At 40.8% G+C, this 21,317-nt stretch overlaps 1 protein-coding gene and 1 long non-coding RNA gene across 7 annotated transcripts in view; both read left to right on the plus strand.

Moving 5' to 3' along the window:
• Positions 1-520: 520 nt before the first annotated feature.
• On the plus strand, positions 521-4,833 carry LOC310750611. The gene is made up of 3 exons (XR_014542129.1): positions 521-631; positions 3,159-3,271; positions 4,711-4,833. It is a non-coding gene; the product is annotated as an uncharacterized lncRNA (long non-coding RNA).
• A 1,095-nt stretch (positions 4,834-5,928) lies between these two features.
• Positions 5,929-21,317, plus strand: part of LOC310743021 (SITS-binding protein-like) — a 33,662-nt gene continuing 18,273 nt past the window's right edge. Inside the window, exons 1-8 of one of the 6 annotated variants that reach the window (XM_083573067.1) lie at positions 5,929-6,052; positions 8,466-8,624; positions 10,444-10,514; positions 12,584-13,028; positions 15,651-15,822; positions 17,527-17,734; positions 18,680-18,830; positions 20,436-20,633. In XM_083573067.1, the coding sequence (XP_083429193.1) occupies positions 12,633-13,028; positions 15,651-15,822; positions 17,527-17,734; positions 18,680-18,830; positions 20,436-20,633 (1,125 nt within the window). In that variant the 5' untranslated portion in view covers positions 5,929-6,052; positions 8,466-8,624; positions 10,444-10,514; positions 12,584-12,632. Of the gene's footprint in view, positions 6,053-6,177; positions 6,548-6,599; positions 6,703-8,254; positions 8,625-10,443; positions 10,515-12,548; positions 13,029-15,650; positions 15,823-17,526; positions 17,735-18,679; positions 18,831-20,435; positions 20,634-21,317 lie in introns of those variants that run through there. The other 5 variants (XM_083573066.1, XM_083573065.1, XM_083573068.1 and 2 more) reach the window with 5 other exon arrangements.

Here is a 21,317-nt window from a genome sequence, read left to right on the forward strand (position 1 = left end):
TTAAATCCTGAACATTATGCCCATAATCAACAAAAAGTTGGATTAAAGGAACTTTCACCTTTGAGCTTTCACCTTTTCAAGCAGAATCTTGAACATTATGCCCATAATCAACAAAAAGTTGGATTAAAGGAGCTTGCAACCTTTGTGTTCTAATACAACTTTTATGCTTACAGATTCTGACTTTAACAGCTCAAGATGTCATGTCCACATATACTTTATGGCATGCACAAGTAATGTCACCTGTGTGTGTGTGTGTTTGTGTGTGTGTGTGTGTGTTCAGCAGTATTTCTTTTAATTTATGCTGTGAGCTGCCCTGGGTCCTGCACTGTGAAAAAGCTGGGATAGAATAAACAAATAATGTATATACTAATACAAACACATTGAATTATATGCTAGTAATAGCACTTTTAAATCTTGACTATGAATGCTTTACAAAAGTAGCTATTTAAAATTTTTATTTATATATATTGGTCAGAGAATTGAGGATCAGCAGACAGGTCCCATTATCATCTTGTGTCCTGGACAAATCACTGTACTGCTGCTCCCAAGCAATATTCCTGGATTCACAAAGAGATTTGAGGACATTTCTATGACTTCTGTGCTCCAGCAGGTGGTGTTGCTAAACCAGGAGGTTAGGAGAAAGGCAAGTTTATCATTTTTCTGCACTGTAGTGCTGGGATAGACTATTTGTTGTTTCAGTATAGAAAATAAAGTGGCTGTACACAAAGTAGACTATCAAAACTGAATTTGTGTAGAAATTAAATGATGCATTACAAATGATGACCCTTTAATGTACATAAACCCTATGGGTGGTGAGACAATTTTGTCTGTCTGTCTGTCTGTCTGTCTCTCTCTCTCTCTGTGTGTGTGTGTGTGTGTGTAAGAGAGAGAGAGAGAGAGAGAGAGAGAGAGAGAGAGAGAGAGAGAGAGAGAGAAAACATAATTTCTTGCAATACATTTTGGTATAAAGCATCTTTTTCAATAATCTTTTTCACACTAGCAGTGTTGATGGAACGATCGTAGAGTATTTAGAAAATTATTTTGAAACTGTATAGTTTCAACCTGAATATTTGGAAATCAATGACAACACTATAAAATGCCAATAAACCTCCTTGACATCTTTCAGAAGGGGAACAAACCCAGGTAAGTGCTGCACCCCTGGAACATTGCTCAGAGAAATGGGGTGAACAGTATGAATATACAGCTTTTGCCACATAGATATAGTGACTAGATCTGCTCCAGCCACCATCGTGTGAGCAGTCTTGTGTCAGACTTGGCCATGAGGGTTCAACTGGAACATTTTAAAGAGGCAGAAGGAGTACAATACCCCATGAGTTTCAGTGATTTGCATTAAATTAAAAACAGCATTAAAACGAATGGATAAGCATCAGAAGCCAATGAATGGCAACAACATTCAAGGCTGATTTACACAAAGCTGGATGGGAGCCAAATGCAAAGTTCTCCACATGATGAAGCAATGGTGGGGTTGGGTACAATGCTAAAATGTTGACGTGCCTTGAAAAATCGGGCATTGGACGAGCACTAAAACAATGTGCCCATGTACAAAGAAGCTGTTTCAGCACTTATCTAGGGTTCTGTGATTTGGCCAGGCTGGTTTTTTTCTTCTTCCCTGCAAGGCATTAGTATTTCATTCTCATGTATTTATTTGTGCTGAAAACTGATGAGGCATAATGAGGGACATCATGTTCTCTCTTTAAAAAAAAAAAATATGTAAGGCTTTCAATGTGGAGGAGGAATGTAAAATATCTGAAAACATGCACATCAGCAAGTTCCCATTTCTTTCTCACAACACCGAGCCTATTACAATAAATTAAGTTATATCTCCCCTTTTTTGTACATTCTGCTGCTCTTCAGCGCACCTGTCAAACCCTCCTCCCATTTTAAAAATAAAACTGGTGTGAAATCTTGAGAGCTAACATTCTCACAGAAAAAGCTAACACCACAACCCTTGGGAGACAGCCAAAGGGCAGGCTTCTAAATCAGAAATGCTCAGTGACTATCCAGAGGTCTCCAATGACCATTAGAAACAACACATGAATGGAGAGCTACATCACCTCGGTCTTATCCACACTTACCTTTTCCCCTGCTCTTTCGAGGCATAGGTCTGTACTTAAAAGCCCCATGCCTGAGGGTGGGTTTGGGGTGTGTGTGTTTTTGCCCCAGAGTTTTCCCCACAAAAACCCACTCTTTAGCACTCATTTGGAACAAACATCAATTTGGGTTTTAAGCAGATTGCTGTTTGCTCTGATTGAGTTTAAAGAGCAGAATCAGAGCAAAAAAAAAAAAAGAGGGAGCTGCTTCCACACACAGCTTTAAAGCACAGACCATGCCTAGAAAGCACAGAGGAATGGTAAGTGTGGATAAGCCCTCACATGCAGCCAGCAGTTCCAAGCTGTTTAAATTGGCCTTATTTATAATAATTATTGGCATGGCCCTGTAGAGGAAGATGCCATTAGATCTAAGGGCTGGTAATGAAGAACTGTTGCTGTTTTGCATAGTGAGGCAATCTAGAAGGTCATGGGGCTTGAGGGAAAATGTGTTTGTGAATAAGTTACAAAAATATATTGGAAATAAATGTTTTAATTTCACATGGAGGTTTTTTTGTTTTGTTTTGTTTTTTACCTAGTGTGTCAGCCTACTAATGGGGCATATCAAGCTAAAAAGTCAATGCTATATATCTATGGAGCAGACAGCAGAAGCACCAGTTTGACATATTTTGATTGGTGAACCAATGACAGGCACCATTTGCCCAAATCTCTGTGGACCTTTTTTTTTACTCTTGTTTTAAGACTATGATTAGATTGTAGCCAAATAGTCGTGATGAATTATGGTAAATGTAGTTCAGAATCTGTTAGCTCATAAGCATTTTGTAACTGCTATTAACCATAAAACATATCTGAGAGAGACATGAGTAAAGGAAACCCTCAGAAAAAACAATAGTGACAATATAAGAGTGTATGGGAAACACTTTGTTATATAGCTGCGTGAGAATTAAGAATATAATGATGACACGTGAACAATCACATCTTAAAGAAGATATGTCTGATTTTATCCAAGATAAATACGAGATGAGACTGAAAGAGAAGGCAGGCCCCACTCTAAGAAATAAGAGAAATGCACAAAATGTTTTTCCTTAGTCAGGTCAAAGGAAAGCCATTTTTCTTGGCCACAGAAGGTAAACACAGAAGACCATTCAAGAAAAATATAATAAGATGAAGTGCCATTTTGAGCATGCTGCAATTTATCATGGGTAAGGAAAATATTCTTACTCCCCCACCCCTGCCCTCAGGGTGAATGTGTTTCAGAGGGATAAGAGCTGGATTAGGGATGAGAAGAGACATTTAGGCCCAACATACAGACTGAAAATGGTTCCCTAATGAGGAATCATCGTAGAACCAACAGCTCTAGCTGAATGACTTTCCAATCATAACCAGTCATTGAAAGGGAAATATATCTTCTTCCCTGGCTTAGTTGCAAAGTGGTGACAGTTCCTAAACCCAGGAGAGGTTTGTTAGAGCCATGCAGCTCAGCTGGTGCAACCAACTTAGCCTCTTCACACACTGAGGTTATCAGCTGGACTGGGGGAGAACACTAGGCCTGATTACCTATTTCCTCTCAAAGTAAGAGAAGTGGGCATAGCTAAGCCTGGCAGGACAGCTCACTCTATGGAATTAATGCATTGATTAGACTTGGGACACTGGTGGCGCTGTGGGTTAAACCACAGAGCCTAGGGCTTGCTGATCAGAAGGTCGGTGGTTTGAATCCCCGTGACGGGGTGAGCTCCCGTTGCTCGGTCCCTGCTCCTGCCAACCTAGCAGTTCGAAAGCACGTCAAAGTGCAAGTAGATAAATAGGTACTGCTCCGGCGGGAAGGTAAATGGCATTTCTGTGCACTGCTCTGATTTCGCCAGAAGCGGCTTAGTCATGCTGGCCACGTGACCCGGAAGCTGTACGCTGGCTCCCTCAGTCAATAAAGTGAGATGAGCGCCGCAACTCCATAGTCGGTCATGACTGGACCTAATGGTCAGGGGTCCCTTTACCTTTACCTTTAGACTTAAGCATGTTAGTTATATGAGGCTGGTTATCCCATACAGACAGCAATAATGCAATAAACTTTGGGGAAGCATTGCAGAAAAGTTGAATGATGTGTTGAATGACCTGGCCAAAACAGCAGCCTGGAGGGGCCCTAAATCAGATTACATATAACCACCCCACTATCATCATGAGCACAAATCATAATGAATGCAAAATAAAAGGGACATCTATTTATTCTGTGAACCGCCCTGAGACCCCTGGGTATAGGGCAGTATATAAATTCAATTAATAATAATAATCATCATCATCATCATCATCTAGAGGGCCCCTGCAAGCCATAGCAGGAGTATCTTCCCTAGTATGATTTATCCAGGTATTTCTGTAGATTTTCTGTAGTATAAAGGCTTATTATTTTACCTGCTCATCTATTGTTCTCTGACATCCTACTTAAATTTCACTGTTTCTTATTGCTACTTGAAGACCTTCTCATTATATATTACTAAAATATCACAGCAAAAGAATGCCTTTCCCTTCTTCGTATTTATGTACCCTTTGCATATTTGTCCAGTCCTATTCTATCCACTACTTAGCCAAACTATGCAATTAGGTCTTTTTATTCATCCCTCTAAACTCAGCATGTCTGCTCTCTCTGCAGTCGGCCCAATGCTTTTCTTGGGATAAGAAGCTGCGGTTTTGCATGCGGGAAAGAACATACCGGGCAAAGAACTTCTCTTTCTCTCTCTCAAGACTTCTAAAGGTGCCTTCATGCTCCACACAGGCATTGCTCAGTAAGTTATCAGGAATCAGATATACTTTGTAAGTACATTTGTAGGGCATTGCAGACCCCAGGAAAATCCATGCACAACTCAACAAAGACTCCTGTACTGTAAACAATGGGCTGTCCGATGGCAGAGCAAGAGGAAGGCAGCTCATACAGCTTATTTTTCTCTTCCTCAGTGTGGCTCTCAGGACTTTCACCAGTCTACCCTCCCTCCTCAGCCACACTCCTCTCCCTAGGTCACACCCCACATCAACTCCCCTTTGCACCCTCCTTGGATGTTTTTGCCGGAAGTGTAGCTATCATTAAAAATAGCTCAAAAACTCAACTGGGCAAGACTAAAGAAAGCTCAACAGCTTTGGCAAAAAAATTATGAAAAAATGGCAACCCTTACAAGCCCCACTCCCAAATGTACAACTTTTCCCATTCCCTCCCTCACCTGAAGCATATTCTTTTCAGGACTTCTGTTCATCTCACTGTTTGGAAGAGATCTGAAAGATCAAACGAAAGTCCCATCCTGTTTCCCCACATGGCCAACCAGATGCCTATGAGAGGCCTAAAAGCAGAACGGGAGCACAAGGCCCTCTCTTGTTCATGATCCCCCAGCAACAGACAATCATACTACTACCTTTTTAAAGGACTTGTTTGGATTAATTAGTTAGTGCCTTGTTTCACTGAGGGTGGTGCCTCTAACTTTTGAGATATTGGTTATCATTTTCAGTTTGTCTTTTGCTCCTGTCTTTTGCTCTCAGGTGTCCTTTCCCATAATGATAAATGACAAATGCCAATAATAATAATGAACCCAGGGCTTGGTATGTAAGTAGAGGAGGAACTGCTGGGAATCAAGCTGATTTTATGTGCACATTTATCCAGAACTAAATATTAAATACAGCTTTCAGCATGTGGGTTAGCAGCAATAAGTCTTCCTGCTCTGAACAGCTTATACGACATGCAGATGACTATGGCTGCCAGGCCTACACACACAGCCTGTTGCTCCCAACTACTATAATGGGATTTAGGTAGCCTAACTGCAGGCAAGACTGCAGCCTCTGAATCTAGAGTACCAGCACGAGCTCCAATTTGATTCATTGCAGTTCTGCTAATTTAAATCCTGGCCTGCATTTCTCTATCAAATCCAGTTGGGAGCATCAGGAACCGAGGGCCTCCTTGGCTACTTAGGGATGATGAAATTAGTTGAAAGGGGGAAGCAACACAGAAGGTAGTAAAGGCAGGAATGTTTACAAGGCAGGCTTTATTGGCCAGTTGCTGTACGCCTGGCCTCAGTTAGCATCCGTGTGGATTAAGGAGCAGGCCCTTTAAATGTATTTATCATGAGTTAAATCTGATACAATGAGCTTTCGTGCCTTTGAGTTATAATTTTCCCTTCTGTTTTCATGTTTTATGTCTGACTCTGGTTCCTTGTATGCTAAGCCCTGTAACTATTAACGGGCAGTTCTAAGGGGATTCCATTATACTGCTTTTGAAGAATATGGGGTTTGAGCCTGAGGCAATCTGCTGTTGAAACCTTTAAAGCTTAGAGCCTCCTGAAAGGGGAGATGGAGGGGAGAACCCCCAACTACTTCTCTCAAAACCTGCAGTCTTTGAAATAGCAACCATCAGGCGTTGGAATGAACAGATGGCAACAGTGAGATAATTCAGAGTTTTAGATGAACCTGAGGACATACCTCACTTTCAATGAGCACCACTCCAGAATGTAAGCGAAACACAGCTTTCTAGGAATATAGGACTTGGAAATCCAAAGCTGAAGCAAGCTTGTTTTCTTCTTCTCCAAAGCGTAGGATTTGAACATATGGATTTAAGTTACAAGAAATGAGATTCTGACTAAATAGCAGGAAGAATTTTCTGATGGTAAGAGCTGTTCGACAGTTGGACAGACCCTCTTGGAAGATAGTGGACTCCCCTTCATTAGATGTTTTTAAGCAGAGGTTGGATGGCCATTGTCATGGATGCTTTAGTTGAGATTCCTACACTGAAAGGGATTGGACTAGATGAACCTCAAGGTCCCTATTCTACAGAATCAATTTTATTATTCTACAGGGAACAACAAAAGGAATAACTTGCACCATTCTGAACAAGCCTTCCTCCTGAATTCATCATCTGGCTCCTGTGTTCATCATCTGAGGCTCTTCTCCATGTAACCTCCTCCAAATGAGGTGTGAAGGGTTGCAAGATGAGAACCTACATTTTCTGTGGTGGCTTCCCATTTGTGAAATGCTTTCCCCAGGAAGGCATTTCTGGCAGGTTCACTTTCTGTTTTTAGGTGCCAGGCAAAAAATAAAAATTGCCCAGGCTTTTGGCCATTAATTTAAAGGACACTTAAGTATATTTGCAGCCACTTCTTTTGCTCATCTGTTTATTGGAGTGGGCTGAATTGAATCTGCCCTTTTATACATATTACCAATAAGCATTTTAGCTTGTTTTTTTACTCATTTTTATACTTGGTTTTAATGTTTGTCTTGTACGTTGCTTCAGCTTACTTTTGTTAAATTATCATGAAAAAAGTTAAATTATTATTATTGTTCCTGGAAAATGATTCACCTTTTGTTTGTAAAAGGGCCAGCTAGATGCCTTTCCCCGGTGCTTTTGCTTGTTTATGTTTGGGGTGTAGTTAACTCTTTTAATTTTTTTAAATTACTGCAATTCTTCTGACATGTGTATGTTAAGTTACATATCTGGTCACTGTAGCAGCTTTTGTTATTTGTAGGGTGAGTGCAAAAAGTAAATGAAGGATCCAAACGTTCAGCTTAAGTGCCATGTTCCCTGTAGCAAGGTCAATGTTGTCATCTGAGAGCAGCAACTCAAACCAAAGAATTGGTCCTAAAACTAGATGTTGGAAGAGCTTGACTTGCTAAGGACACCCCAGAATCACTGGGTTCTGAGAATATTTCTATCAAGCACTCTATCTATGCTTTTGACGTATTAGTCAAACAGTCACAGGAACATTGGAAACTGACTTATGTTCACCATTAGTCCACCTAGCTGCATTGACTGGCAAAGGCTTTCTAGGGTTTCAGGCAATAGTCTCTCTGGGCCCAACCTGAATATGATGGAGATTGAACCTGCTTGGAACGTGTGTGCTCTACCACTCACCTTTGATAAATTTGTTCTGCCTTTCAAAGGGCTTGTCAACAATACTTCAGCTGGGTCCAACCTCATAAAGATTCATAAAACATAGCTACCACTACCATGGGTTTCATCCACTAGAAATCTTGCAATTATGTGCATATAAATACACATATAGACTTGCAACTCTACACAAGTAGAAATGTCATTGAATAACAATACACAATCACTTAACTACAGAGTAGTTATCGTACCTCAGTAAATTGGTGCAATCTTGCCTGTTCTTTGACTGTGTGTTCTTTCTGATTAGTTTACTGGGATGCATAAAACGAGTTATACCATATCTGACTAGCTTGGATGACTGGGTTTTGTCTTGGGTCTGCTGCTCTGATGTCTGGATCAGGATGACATCATCATGGCAACCTTTAGGATGTCACCACATGGCATCATCACTTCGAACGCACAATTGTTCAATGGTATCCACCCACAGCTGTTGTTGATGCATTTTGCTCTGAGATCAGCACTAACCTCCTGTTTTTCTTCAACAGCTTTTCCAAGATTTTTGCAAGCAGTATTTTAGAAGCCTTGGATTACACAGAACCAATCTGTCTGAGGAACAGTCACATCTACTGCTTTGTATTTTTTACCGTAGCTTTTGGCTTCTGCTAGGTGAAATTGCTGATCTTCCAACAGCTTACAAAAATAAGGTAAGATTTATTTTACTAGAAGTCTATTTAATTGAAACTGGAATAATCTGGTAATGTTTCCTTCTTAATTATTTGTTGTTACACCACAGAATGCAGAGAAAGAAGTGTTCATTTTTTCCATCTCTGTATCCAATTGTCTATAGTCAGGATGTGCTAATAACCACTTTCCCCTAACAATAATTATCACTGTAATAATTATGATGAGGAACACACACACACACACACCAACTTTCAACAATTATTTTTTAAAAAAACATTCACAATATTAGAAAAAAATTAATAGGAACATAAAAGACTACCTTACACTAGGTCAGATGATTTGTCCATCTGATTGTCTAGTCAACTCTAATGACCAGTCTTTTCTCATTTTAACCCTAAAGTGGATTAATTCATTTTTTATTATTATTGCTGGGCACTTTTCTAAAGACTTTCTTCAGGAGTTACAGTTCTAGAACTATTTCCATTACTAAGAACTTTCACATTCTCAGATGCAAACCTGCCTGACTGTCTTGAAGACATCAAGTACCTTCAGAACTACCTTTTCATTTATTTATTTTACTATTTATTAAATTACCACCCTTCACCTGAGGATCACAGAGTGGTTTACAATATACAAACACAAAAATACGCACCGTAGTAACAAACAAACAAAAATAATTCCCACAAACCTACCTGTCCAGTAATCTGAGAGACGGTATGGTGGAGTTGTTATAGTGGCAGACTAGGACCCGGGAGTCCTGGGTTCTGATCCATACTCACTCATGAAGCTCTTTGGGTGATCTTGGGTGAGTCTTTTTGAGCCTAACCTACCTTATGGGCCAGCATTCAACTACCTTGTCCCACCAGCACAAGTATTTTTTTGCACAATGGAGCTTCCCCCTCTCCCCATGCATGCCTGGTGGCCTCGCCAAACCTGTTCCAGAGGATTAGGGGGAGGGAGCCCCTAGAACAGATTTAGGGGGTGCACAGGGGGAGGAGAGGGGGAAAATGTTCCATTGCACAAGCAGAAATCCTTGTGTTGATGGAATGTTCACTTAGCACTACATTGGGTTCTGCACAGGGTTGCTGTGAGGATAAGCAGGCGTGGTGGAGGTGATGGGAGAAACATGTTCACTTCCCTAAGCTACTTAGAGGAAGAGTAGGAAATTGAATGGAGATAGCTGGCTTCCTTAAAGCCACAATTTAGTCTTATTGTTTATGAGAGATGAGAAGAATCCAATGCATTCATAACAAATGAAAACACATTTATATATCAGACAGCAATGATTTTTATTGTTAAAACACTCAATAAAAGCCTTCAAGTTCCTTGTAAACAGCTGGGCCTTGTCCTTTTTCTTTTACTCTTAACCATGGGTAGGCAAATTGGACCGGATCCGGCCCAATTGCCTTCTAAATCTGGCCCGTGGATGGTCCAGGAATCAGTGTGTTTTTACATGACTAGAATGTGTCCTTTTATTTAAAATGCATCTCTGGGTTATTTGTGGGGCCTGCCTGGTGTTTTTACATGAGTAGAATGTGTGCTTTTATTTAAAATGCATCTCTGGGTTATTTGTGGGGCACAGGAATTCGTTCATATATATTTTTTCAAAATATAGTCCGTCCCCCCGCCCCCTTTAGATTAAGTTTATGACTAGTTCACACTGACACATGGATCAGAACCATCTGGGGTCAATAAGACTTTCTGGATGGCTTTGCATTATGTTTCAGACTCAAAGGCTGCTTTGTCATATTTCCTTAATCCTTATTTGCACTTACTGGCCCTTTAGCTGTTGTACCATGATATCACCCGCTAATCAAGTGCTATTTCCTCCCGCCGCAGGAATCCAGTTAGCTCTGGAAACAATGCCAAATCGCTGCTCTGGAACCTTGATTGTTTCCCTTCAGTTTCAGGTGAGTCAATTGCTCTGGGACTGATTTTAAACTTCTATGGATTAAGTAAGCATATAGCTCATTTGTATACTAGCAATGCAATCTGATCCATGTTTTTGCATGCTTCCAAAAGCAAACTGTGCATTCATATAAATGGCCAGCATGCTGGTGCACATTGCTTAGCAGTTTCTGGGGTGCTCGTCCCCTGCTGCTGTGCCATGGACAAAACAAAATGTCTTGTCATGTTGTTGAAATCCAGACTCATGGTTTATTTCTTCCAAACTGAGTGGTAGCCAAAGTTGGTTCTTGGTTTACCACTTGTGGTTTGTTTGGAGAAACAAGTCACAAGCCTGGGTTCAGACAGCCCAACAAACAGACTTGAGCTTCTTTCATCTATAGCATGACGGTAGCAAGCGCAGGAATGCCACTGGAACTTTTGAGCAGGGTTCTACACATTAGAGTATAGTTTGCTTCAAATTATTGTTTGATGTGATGTTTGAACTGCGAATTGTGTTTATGAGGCCACAGAGTGGAAACAAGTTGTGACAGAACACTCTAAATGACTTCCATGAATATGGGACTTGGAACTGCCCAGTTCAGATGTTTGTCAGTCCTGGTTCTGGCAGGTTAAAGAGATATGTGAAGTTATAAAACTCCACCACATTTAAAGCTGCTGGTTTTTATTGTGCCATTCTTGCCTTGATTTATTTTGAAAACAGATCTTTATGCCCTTCCCAGAACTTTGATGTAGAAAAATAACATTTGGAAAGAGAATTAATTGTGTTCTTTGTTGTGTAACCAGTATAGGTCTTTCACTTGAGCTTATCTGGTTTATATTAATGAAAAGCTGATCTTTGTTGGGGTTAAATGGAATATTTTAAGTAAATATTTTTCCCTTTGCAAAAGAGCTCCAAGAGCTAAAGGTTCTGCCTCTGTCTTTTAAAATTAAGAAGTGGTTAAAAAGAGTGAGAGTATGTGTATGTGGGGGTCTGTTCTTCATTAGAAAATAATTTAAATTAAGCTGCCATCCTAAAACAGATTTATCAAGGAGTAATCCCTGTTAAACTTGCTTCTGAGTAAACATGCATAAGATTGCACTGCACGGCCCCTAAAAATAATAGAGAGTGTTTAATGCACTCTGTGTGAAATCTGACCAGAGCCAAGAAGACCAAATACCAGTACATAAAGGTATCTATTGTGCATAATGTAACACCGTGACATCTATCATCTGTAAAGTATCCTGTTCAAAGACTCAAGCCCTCACTAATGTAAATGCTAAAAATTCAATTCGACCCCGTGCTTATTTACATCATCAAAGATTTATGATTAACACTCTTCAAAACTGTGACAGCTCAACAGAATACAATAAGACATTTATTATTTCAGGCTCCTGGCTTTTAATTTTGATTTGGCAACCCAATTCAGGGCTAATAAGCTTTAACGATGCTTTCAAAGTGGGCTGGTCGCCTGTGGGTCCCTATTATGGTTTTGGGGGCTTCAAAAGGTTGAGTCCAAACCCAGAAGTGGAGCTGGATTGACAGTTTGTCGTTTATTATAACACAGATGCTTCCCACTTACCTGTTCTGTGAGCAGGCTGTCTTTCATCTAGGATCCAGGATCTCACTACGTACGTGCGCTTCTATTAAGCTATGAACAGAGTTCCTGATTAGGCACAGTCGGACAGGCCAAAGAAATGTCATGGCTCAAGGACCTAGGACAAATCTGGCAGGGGCAAATGGATCTGACACCACACATTTGCAGTTATATTTTGTAGGCTTCTAGCGCAGAACTGGCTAGAATCACTTCCCCAGACTTAAGTCTCTCTTTTGAATGTAATGCAGTGAGAAGTGCTGGGAAAAGCTTTGAAAAGTTGTACCTTTCCCCACTTCTTTTTTGTTCTCTCCCTCCCCTGGGCAGGGATAGTGCGAAGTTACTCATGGACAGCAGGGGGGGGAGAATCAAATCTGAACTGAGCTTCCTGCAAAGCTCTAAAAAGGGGAGAGCTCTGTGCCTTGAGAGTCCTTCCTAGATCATATGGGGGGGGGGGGAAAGATTCTTCATGTGAGTAAAATGCCTCACAATCGTCCCAGGAACCCGACTCCAGTTCCAGAGGTGACGTGGGATTCTGGGCTGAAGGAAATGAATGAGACCTGGAAAGGAGCAATTGCCTGCCTTGGGGTAGCTGTGTTCTTTGTGATGACTATTGGGATTATCTACTGGCAAGTGGTGGATCAGCCCAACAAAAATTGGATCCTGAAAGGGAACGCCAGTGGTCTTATTTGGGAAAGAAAAGCTCATTCCCTCATCCTGCAGACTCTGAGTGAGGACAAAACTTTCCTGGAGATTCACATGGGAAGACTCTCAGATGTGGAGGTACCTTTAATGAAGAATCTGTGTTGGATAAACAAGACGGAATTCTGTTACACCTGGGAAGCCACCGCACATTTGAATATCTCCTTGGAGTCCAGCCTTTCTTCCAACACGGAGTGCTACAGCATCGGTTGGACGCCTCTGCACTGCCAGGTTAAGATCAAGGTAATTAACTACAGCCTCAGTTTATTTCACTAAATATTATGCCCATGTTGCATTCCCAACAAACTTTACAGAGTGTGAACATCAACACTGATAAAGATGCCAGTAATATCCGTGCTAATCAAAACAAGCACTGACATCTTAAACTTGGTCCTTGCAGTAAATGTAGATTTGCATTTTTTGTTGTTGCCTATTTATGAAAATCCTGGGTTTTTAAGGTAAAAGTTCAACCCCCTAAAAGAATCTCCAGGATCCCTTGGCAAATACCAAGATATCTGCAGACAAAGATAAAATTGCAAGAATACAAAGGTAAATCAGCCAGCTAAATCCAAAATCAGTTCTAGCTCTGCACCATTGTAGTGTGGTGTATAACCAGAGAGTGGAAGAACCACCTTTCTAAAAATGAACCAAGTAATACCTAAAATCATATCAGTCTCTGAAAATTGCAAGCTAAGAAAGTTCCCTTGCCACCATAGTCATGACATAACTTATTATTATTATTTATCATGGAATGACAGCGGGAGTCTTCAAAACAGCTTTTTTTCTGTGCTCCAAAAAAAGGGGGGGTGCTTTATAATTGTTGGGAAAGTAACAAATCTATCTGCGTCGGCATTGAAATCTAAGAACTGTGTTTATCTCTGGATATACTGAAAGCTGGATAGGAGTGTTTCAGCATCTCCTGCATGTATGAACTTCTTACAACAATATAGGATTTGGGCAGCAGTCCCAGGCATATGAAACATCCCACTAAAATGCGTAGGATTTTCCTCCAAGTAAATATGTTTATGAGTCAGCATTAAACACATATTTATGGACAGGATTTTGCAGCAATATCTAGAAATTTATTTATTCTTGCACTTGGCTTTTCAGCCTCAACCATTTCAGGATCTGAGACAGGTTGAAAAATATTTATGTGGCCCTATTGACATATAAGAAATTAGAACAATTCAAAAGAATGTGATCCTAAGCTGACATACTTGGTTGGAAGTAGGGGTATTTTCTTGAGTGATGTAAATAACTCTCTTGAATCAGGAATGCACCACTCATTGGCAATGCTAATGCAGGAATGCTTTTAAATAATATTTTTTTAAAAAAATAAAGATACATTTAAAATACAAAGAACAGAATGTACATTCCAGCCAAATGAGGTTTTATTTTGGAATTAAAGACATAGGAAATGCAGACCAACTATCTTGAATGAACAGCTTTTTAAATCAGTGGGTGATCTGCTTGCTTTGACTATCTGACCTATTTTTGCTCTCAATGCACAGCATATGCCTTGTTTGTTTTAGTGTACTGGTATGCTAGCAGTACCTGAAAGAAATTCAAAATCTGTGCAGTCATGTTTTCTATGTAAAAGACAATTTTTAGTTCAGGATCTTGGGGAGGAAGAGGCCAGTTAGCATAAACAGCTCTAATTAAACCACTCAGTTTTAAGCATGAGGCTCACACTGGGTCAAATTCTTTGACCTCAATTAGGCATTCTGGTTCATGCTAGAATTTCTGCAGACTTTCAAAAGGCTTAGCAATCATAGGAGTACCCTAATCAAAGTCTCAAAAATGAAGCCAAGCCTTTTTCAGAGATTCATAGATTGAATTGAAAGGACCTTGCCATAGCTTTGTGTTATCATGGTCCCATATAGACTAAGCATATGGAACCAAAGACTTCTCAGTTGTACAATGATACAGAGAAACTCTTGCACTGATTGCATTAGGGGGCTGAGAACGCCCAGGAAGCAACATTCAGATGCATATCAAAGACTAAGGAAGAAAAAGCCAGAGTGTCAAACTGGAAACATGCAATTGTTTTTTAGGAGAGTTCTAAGTGATACAATAAAGGCAACTTGCTTTTGGTCTACACAACAGGCAGGTTTCTTTTATCCTGCTGTCATCATGATCAAACAGACTTTTTGGAACTTTCTCCACATCTGCCAAACCTGCTTATCGGAAGCAGTCGTAGCACAAGTGTGCATGGTATAATCAGTTACGCTCCTTTTCCTCTACTCAGGGAAGGCAGGGGGGAACTGACATCCAGTTTTGGTTATAAAATGGGAAAGCCAAGCCAGAATTAGCTTTATTAAATATATTTCAAGACAAAAATATGGATTTACATAATAAAGAATTAATGAACCACTTATTACAAGCGTCAAGACGCAACAAAACCAGACACTGGAGAGGCATTTCTGGCACAATGATAGACAATTGGTACAGAACAGTTTGAGAAATATGACTAGAAATCTTCCCCTCATTAGTGGCTGATCAACCGTAACTGTGTAAAGGAGACGACATAAATGTTAACCCTGATGCCTTCAAAAACTCCAAAATCCCTTTTGAAATGTGTCTGGGCTTTCATCTAAGAGGCCTTGTGCTGTTAGCCAGTGATTATGCAATCACATGGGAAGTTAAACTTGATGATCTCATTTGTTCAGTGGAAGTAAATGCTTTTAAAAGGGTCTGGGGCAAACTGAATATTTGAGTAAAAATAACTCCACAGCTGGGTGAATAAGGTTGGAGCAAGGACAGGTCATATGGGCACAAACATGTACCCTTGCATATTTTATAGATTTAACCAAGGCTATCCTTCAAAATTATACATTAGTTTTTCTGTAATATTTTGCTTTCCAGGACTGCTTTTCCATGGTAAATATTTCCTGGTATGGAGGAGCAAGTGTCAGCAGCCAGCATTGGCCTCTGAACAATGTGAGCATCGAGTCCCAGCCATTCATTATCAGCAACCTCGCCAAAACCCCAGCTGCTTATGGCTCTGTCTTAGAAAGATATTTTTTGGGATCAACTGGTAAGAGTTGCCTTCCTCGCTTGATTTCCCAACATTGTTGACTGTAAATAGCTTTTCTATGGCTTTAGTCTTTTCTTTTCTTTTTAATACAGTCCAACTGAGTGAAAAATTAAGAAGGTAACTAGGGTTGTATCTTCTCCAAGAAAGGTGGCTAACTACATCAAGTACCTGCCTCACTGATACAGTGAACAGCGAGTGATGTATCATACCTTAATAGTTGGATGGCCATGGACTCTACTTTACAGAGGACAGTCCTCTGTTTGAATGGCTGTCTGGTCCAAATCCAGTTTTAAAGAACCATAAGAAGGAAGAGTGAGCAGGAGTCTTCAAGCTGTCCACCAACACAGGTCACCTGGCCACATTCTTTCCCATTACAGTGAGATTATACATATATAAAGTAGCATATGCAAGTTTTATGCAATCCCATACCCTCTTTTTTGTTGACACAGTTCCTCTTTTTTGCAATGTGTACACGGCCAACTTACTAGTGCATTGTGCAGCAATGGTTTCGAATATTAGCTTTTGATGTGGGAATTCCTCTTACTTTCTTTTCTTTCTGAGGAACAGCTCAAATTTGCCTTCCTTAAAAAACAAAAACTAACCTAACAAAAAAGAAAAGCGAAGATGTATGAGGAAGGATATGCCCTCCCTCCCTCCCATTCCCTTTCTACCAGTGCATTAAATCCTAGTACATTAGCCCCAGGCACATAAAATTTGAACTGGTTTGTGTTCTAATTTGTCTAAAATGTCTACACTGGCCAGGCAAAATTGCTAGTCAATTTCCCTTCTGCACCATAGCTCACAGTAACTTATTGACGTGTGACATTAATAGCATGGCAGAATTTCAGAAGACATGTTGTTGCCACTAGTGTACAGAGCAGGGATTGCTAACATGGTGCCTTCCAGATGTTGTTGGATTCCAGCTCCCAACAGCCCTAGCTAGCATGGCCAAAGGTCAGAAATGTTGCTAGTTAATACTCCAGCAATATCTGGAGGGCACCACAGTGCTTACCTTTGGTATAGAGTCTGGGAGCTTCTGTGTCTCTTTGCCATGTTGCATTTTAGAAGGACAGGGAATGACTCTTCCTAAAGGAGGATAGACCACATCTCTGGGCTTAGTATCACCCTATGAGGAGGATTCTCTATCAGGATCAACAACTTTGGAAGGCCTGGCTGTGTTCAGTTTGGAGATGCTTCGCAAGTCCATGATTAAAAGAAGAAAAAAATCTAATTACATTGATGGTATTCAATCAGTTACGAGATTTTGATACCTAATTATAGTTATTAGACATACTATGCAATAAGTAAACAACAGAATGTTTACGATCTTAGCCATGAGCAATATAACTCACAATCTCTACAAGGCTTATGTGCCTTTGACAACAACAAAAAGCAGAGCCACGTGGAGTCCCTGTTTTATTCCTTAAATAAGCAAATTTGCTAGAATGTCAACAGCTAGTGTCAATTTTCTAGGACAATTAGGATGGCACAGAGAAATGTGCACCCTTGGATGCAGGCAGAGAAGTCTATGTAGGCTTATGCCCTTTTGTCATCATCTGCACAGAAATGGAAGTGAGTGAGTTCTGATTTCTCACACTGGATTAAAAAATGAAACTGGAATTTCATCAAATGCATGAGAAGTAAAGCACAGTCCTAACTGTCTGATTTCTTTTTTATACGTTTGTGTGTTTGTTATCTCTAAAGGAGTGACAGTGATGATTGCCTCAGACATACCCATCTTCCTCTCAGTAGAGAGGAACAAACATTTTTGCCTTGAGAGTACCCTTGGCGTCAACATGGCATCCCTGCAGTACACAGTGTGTGTCAGTCAAAACATCACGTCTGCCCATCAGGAAGTGGGAAGCCAGCTTTCAGGACATCAGCGGAAGCTGCCAGATACTGACATACTAAGGTAAGAAAGATATCAGAAAAGTGTGGTCTGACATTAAGCACCCCACCAGCTATAGGGTGGCAATATCTTAAGGGTATGGGTACATGCAAAGGTGTATAACAGAAATCCAAAAAAGGCAGACTGTAAAATAGCAGTAGTTGGTTTTGTTATTCCTTTTATATATATAACCCACTTTTAGGTCCAGTGTTATATGGTTGAGGCAGCTGCTCCCAGTCACCAGTCTAGCAGCCGCATTCTGAATTAATTGCAGTTTCTGAGTCACCTTCAAAGGTAGCTGCACATAGAGTATGTTGCAGTAGGGCCAGTCCTGATTAATATTATACTATGAAACTGAGAAGGGATTCGGGTAGCGCTGTGGTCTAAACCACTGAGCTTAGGGCTTGCTGATCGGAAGGTTGATGGTTCAAATCCCTACGACAGGGTGAGCTCCCGTTGCTCAATCCCAGCTCCTGCCAACCTAGCAGTTCGAAAGCACGTCAAAGTGCAAGTAGATTAATAGGTACCGCTCTGGCGGGAAGGTAAACGGCGTTTCCATGTGCTGCTCTGGTTCGCCAGAAGTGGCTTAGTCATGCTGGCCACATGACCCGGAAAAACTGTCTGCGGACAAACGCCAGCTCCCTCGGCCAGTAAAGCGAGATGAGCGCCGCAACTACCAGAGTCATTCGTGACTGGACTTAACTGTCAGGGGTCCTTTACCTTTACCTTATGAACCTGAGAAATGGAATCAAGTGTGGAATTTGCATATCCTATTAGACAGGAACATAGTTTTCTGCCGACATGAGTCCCCTCCCTTTTTAAACATCTGCAGGCATATACTAGATATGCTGGTTTAACCCAGCTATTTTAGTTTTGTGACTTCCTTCTCATCTTGAAAAACCTGTGGGCTAGATAATAAATAGGTGTTAAGCTAAAGCAAGGCTTCTTTCTTTAACTACACCAATACAGGTTGCCTGTCTGGAGCTATTACAGAGCAGGAGACTCTGCTGCCAAGGTGGAGCGAGGATTAAGATATTTCTTCAACAGACTGCAAAGGCATCACCTCGGGGAGGGGCTAATCGCTCTCAGTGAACTTTCCACAGTGCTACTTGGTAATACGGTATGTGCATCTTTGGAGGTCACGGGCAAGCTGCAGAGCTAGAGGGCAGCATTTTCACCCACCCTGTTAATTCCTCAAATATATATCTTTCCCAGCATTCTGCATTAAATTGTTATAGCTAAAGTATCACTTTTCAAAACCTTAGCCAGCAAACTCCCATTTTCCATGTACAGGAGTGTTTTCACAGACTTTGACGACAGCTGGATTTGGTGTTTGATATCACCAGACAAATGAAATACAGAGTCCAGTTTTTCAACAGGGGTTTTGCACAGCTACTTGGCACACAGTTGTACACACACACACACACACACACACACACACACACACGTGTGCACCAGTAGTCCAATACGTCTAAGCATGGGAGGCAATTTTATAGATGCAAACCCACAAATACAGGTGGGTTTTGTGGGTGCACATTTCAACTGGGATCTGGGCCATTGTGTGTGTGTGTGTGTGTGTGTGTGTGTGTGTGTGTGTGTGTGTGTATCTCGATTTGATTATAATAAAACCTCAAAGTGTTTTTTTTTAAATTACAAAAAAATTATTATACTTGTCTTAATTCTCACAAAACTTCTCATCCATATCCCTCTGTTAGATTGAACCCCAAATTCTCATCCATATCCCTCTGTTAGATTGAACCCCAATGAAATTGGGAATTGCGGGTAGATGAGCAAATCAGCCTATTTCTGATCCAAGTCAATTTCATATACATTTATTCACATAAATTAATATTTAAATACTGTATGTACTTAGGTACATGTTTTACCACAAAATATGTATTTGAATACGTGTTTTATCTAAACATTTCCCCCTCAAACATCATTTTTATTCATTTATTAAACTGATAACTATATTGCAAAATTCAGAGAAGTGCAAAATCTGAAGGGCAGCTATGTTCTGATTGGTATTTTAGCTTGGTAAGTGTGTATTAGGTCAGTTCGCTTGCAGACCAAATAATATTTTTGTCCATCCCTAGTTGAGACTGATTCCTTAATAGATTCCCATTAACACCATATAAATGTTATTGGACTATCTCCTATTTGAGTCTATCTCCTATTTAATCTGACTGTTTAGATAACAACTGGTGAACTTGACTTATTAAGGCTTAAGCTAGTGGAGCTCCTATTGGCATTCCATCTAGCAGCTAACTAGGTCCATAAACCCTTATCTTCTACATTCCAAACCATTCACTGGAATACTGCAGCATTGTTCAAGCCAAGGCTATGTGAATCTTGTGAGTGGAAGCTCCATCTAAGCCACTTTGACTTTAATTACTGCTTTAAGAGCCTTTATAGCTGTTACCAGCAGCAGGACTGAAGAGCTTTTTCAAATTATGCCAAACCCTGTGTAGTGCGGTGCCTTTTTAAACACACACACACACACACACACACACACACACACACACTACTTCCTGCACTTCTGTTTTTTTGTGCTGAAGTATTAAACAGAAGTAGGGTAAGATTTATTGGAGATGTCATCTGGAGACCCTGTTAAATAAATAGCAGAGTGTGTTTTGCTGTTTAGTCTTACCTTCCAAACATTATAGTCCCTGGTCCTATGACAAAATCCTTGTCTAATGGTGCACACTCTTCTCCCTTCTTTCAGGAACACACGTTTTTACCTGTGCTGAGACGAAAAGGGTTGCATAGGCTTGCCATGGACTCCTCACTTACAAAACATCTAAAGCTTTCCATAACTGTGTCCCCTTTTGCAAGCATCAGCTCCCAACTTTTTCAGATGTCTCTACAAGAAGGCAAAGAAGACTTTTGGCTGAGCCGCCACTCTGAATCTGGTGACTACTCGGTACAAGTCCCTAATACAACCTCTTGCATTTGACCAATTACCTCTAGAGGTTCCTAGCCTGGAAGGAACCAGTAGGTATAAGGCTTTCTCGGCTTGCTCAGCATACATTAGCAGACGTTAATGAGCCAAAGCACATGTTATGTCGGAGATGCGTGATTGGATCCCCCCAGTTGGTAGTACGTGAGACGCTTAATTGCAAGGTTGTGGGTCCGAGCTCCACAATGGGCAAAAGATTCCTGCATTGCAGGGTTCTGGACTAGATGACCCTCATGGTACCTTCCTATTCTATGACTCTATAGCAGGGTTGAGGAGCTGTTTCCAGACTGTGGATTGGATGTCTAGGTCCCTCACCCTGCCCCCTGCTGGTCATTCTGACAAGTAGATGGGACTGCCCACTTGTCATTCAGCTGGCATCACAGTGATGTCAGGTGACGTGCTTTATTTTGCCTGGGCAGTTTGAAATCACACTCAATGGACCAAGACACAGGAGTCTGCAGGAGCTGACAATAAGTTGAGTGTTGCACTTGCAAAGCCCTGTGCCTTTGCAAGCACTGCCAATTAGCATTTTTCTTCTGATAGCAGCTACCACGACCCCTGTTTGGATGGAGCCCTGACATGGTAGGAAGGGGGTCTTACCCTCCTTCCTTGTACCGAAGCCTTGATGCAAATCACCCTCCCTGAGCT

This window comes from Podarcis filfolensis, assembly GCF_964270895.1.
Source record: "Podarcis filfolensis genome assembly, chromosome: 1".
Classification (NCBI taxonomy): domain Eukaryota; kingdom Metazoa; phylum Chordata; class Lepidosauria; order Squamata; family Lacertidae; genus Podarcis; species Podarcis filfolensis.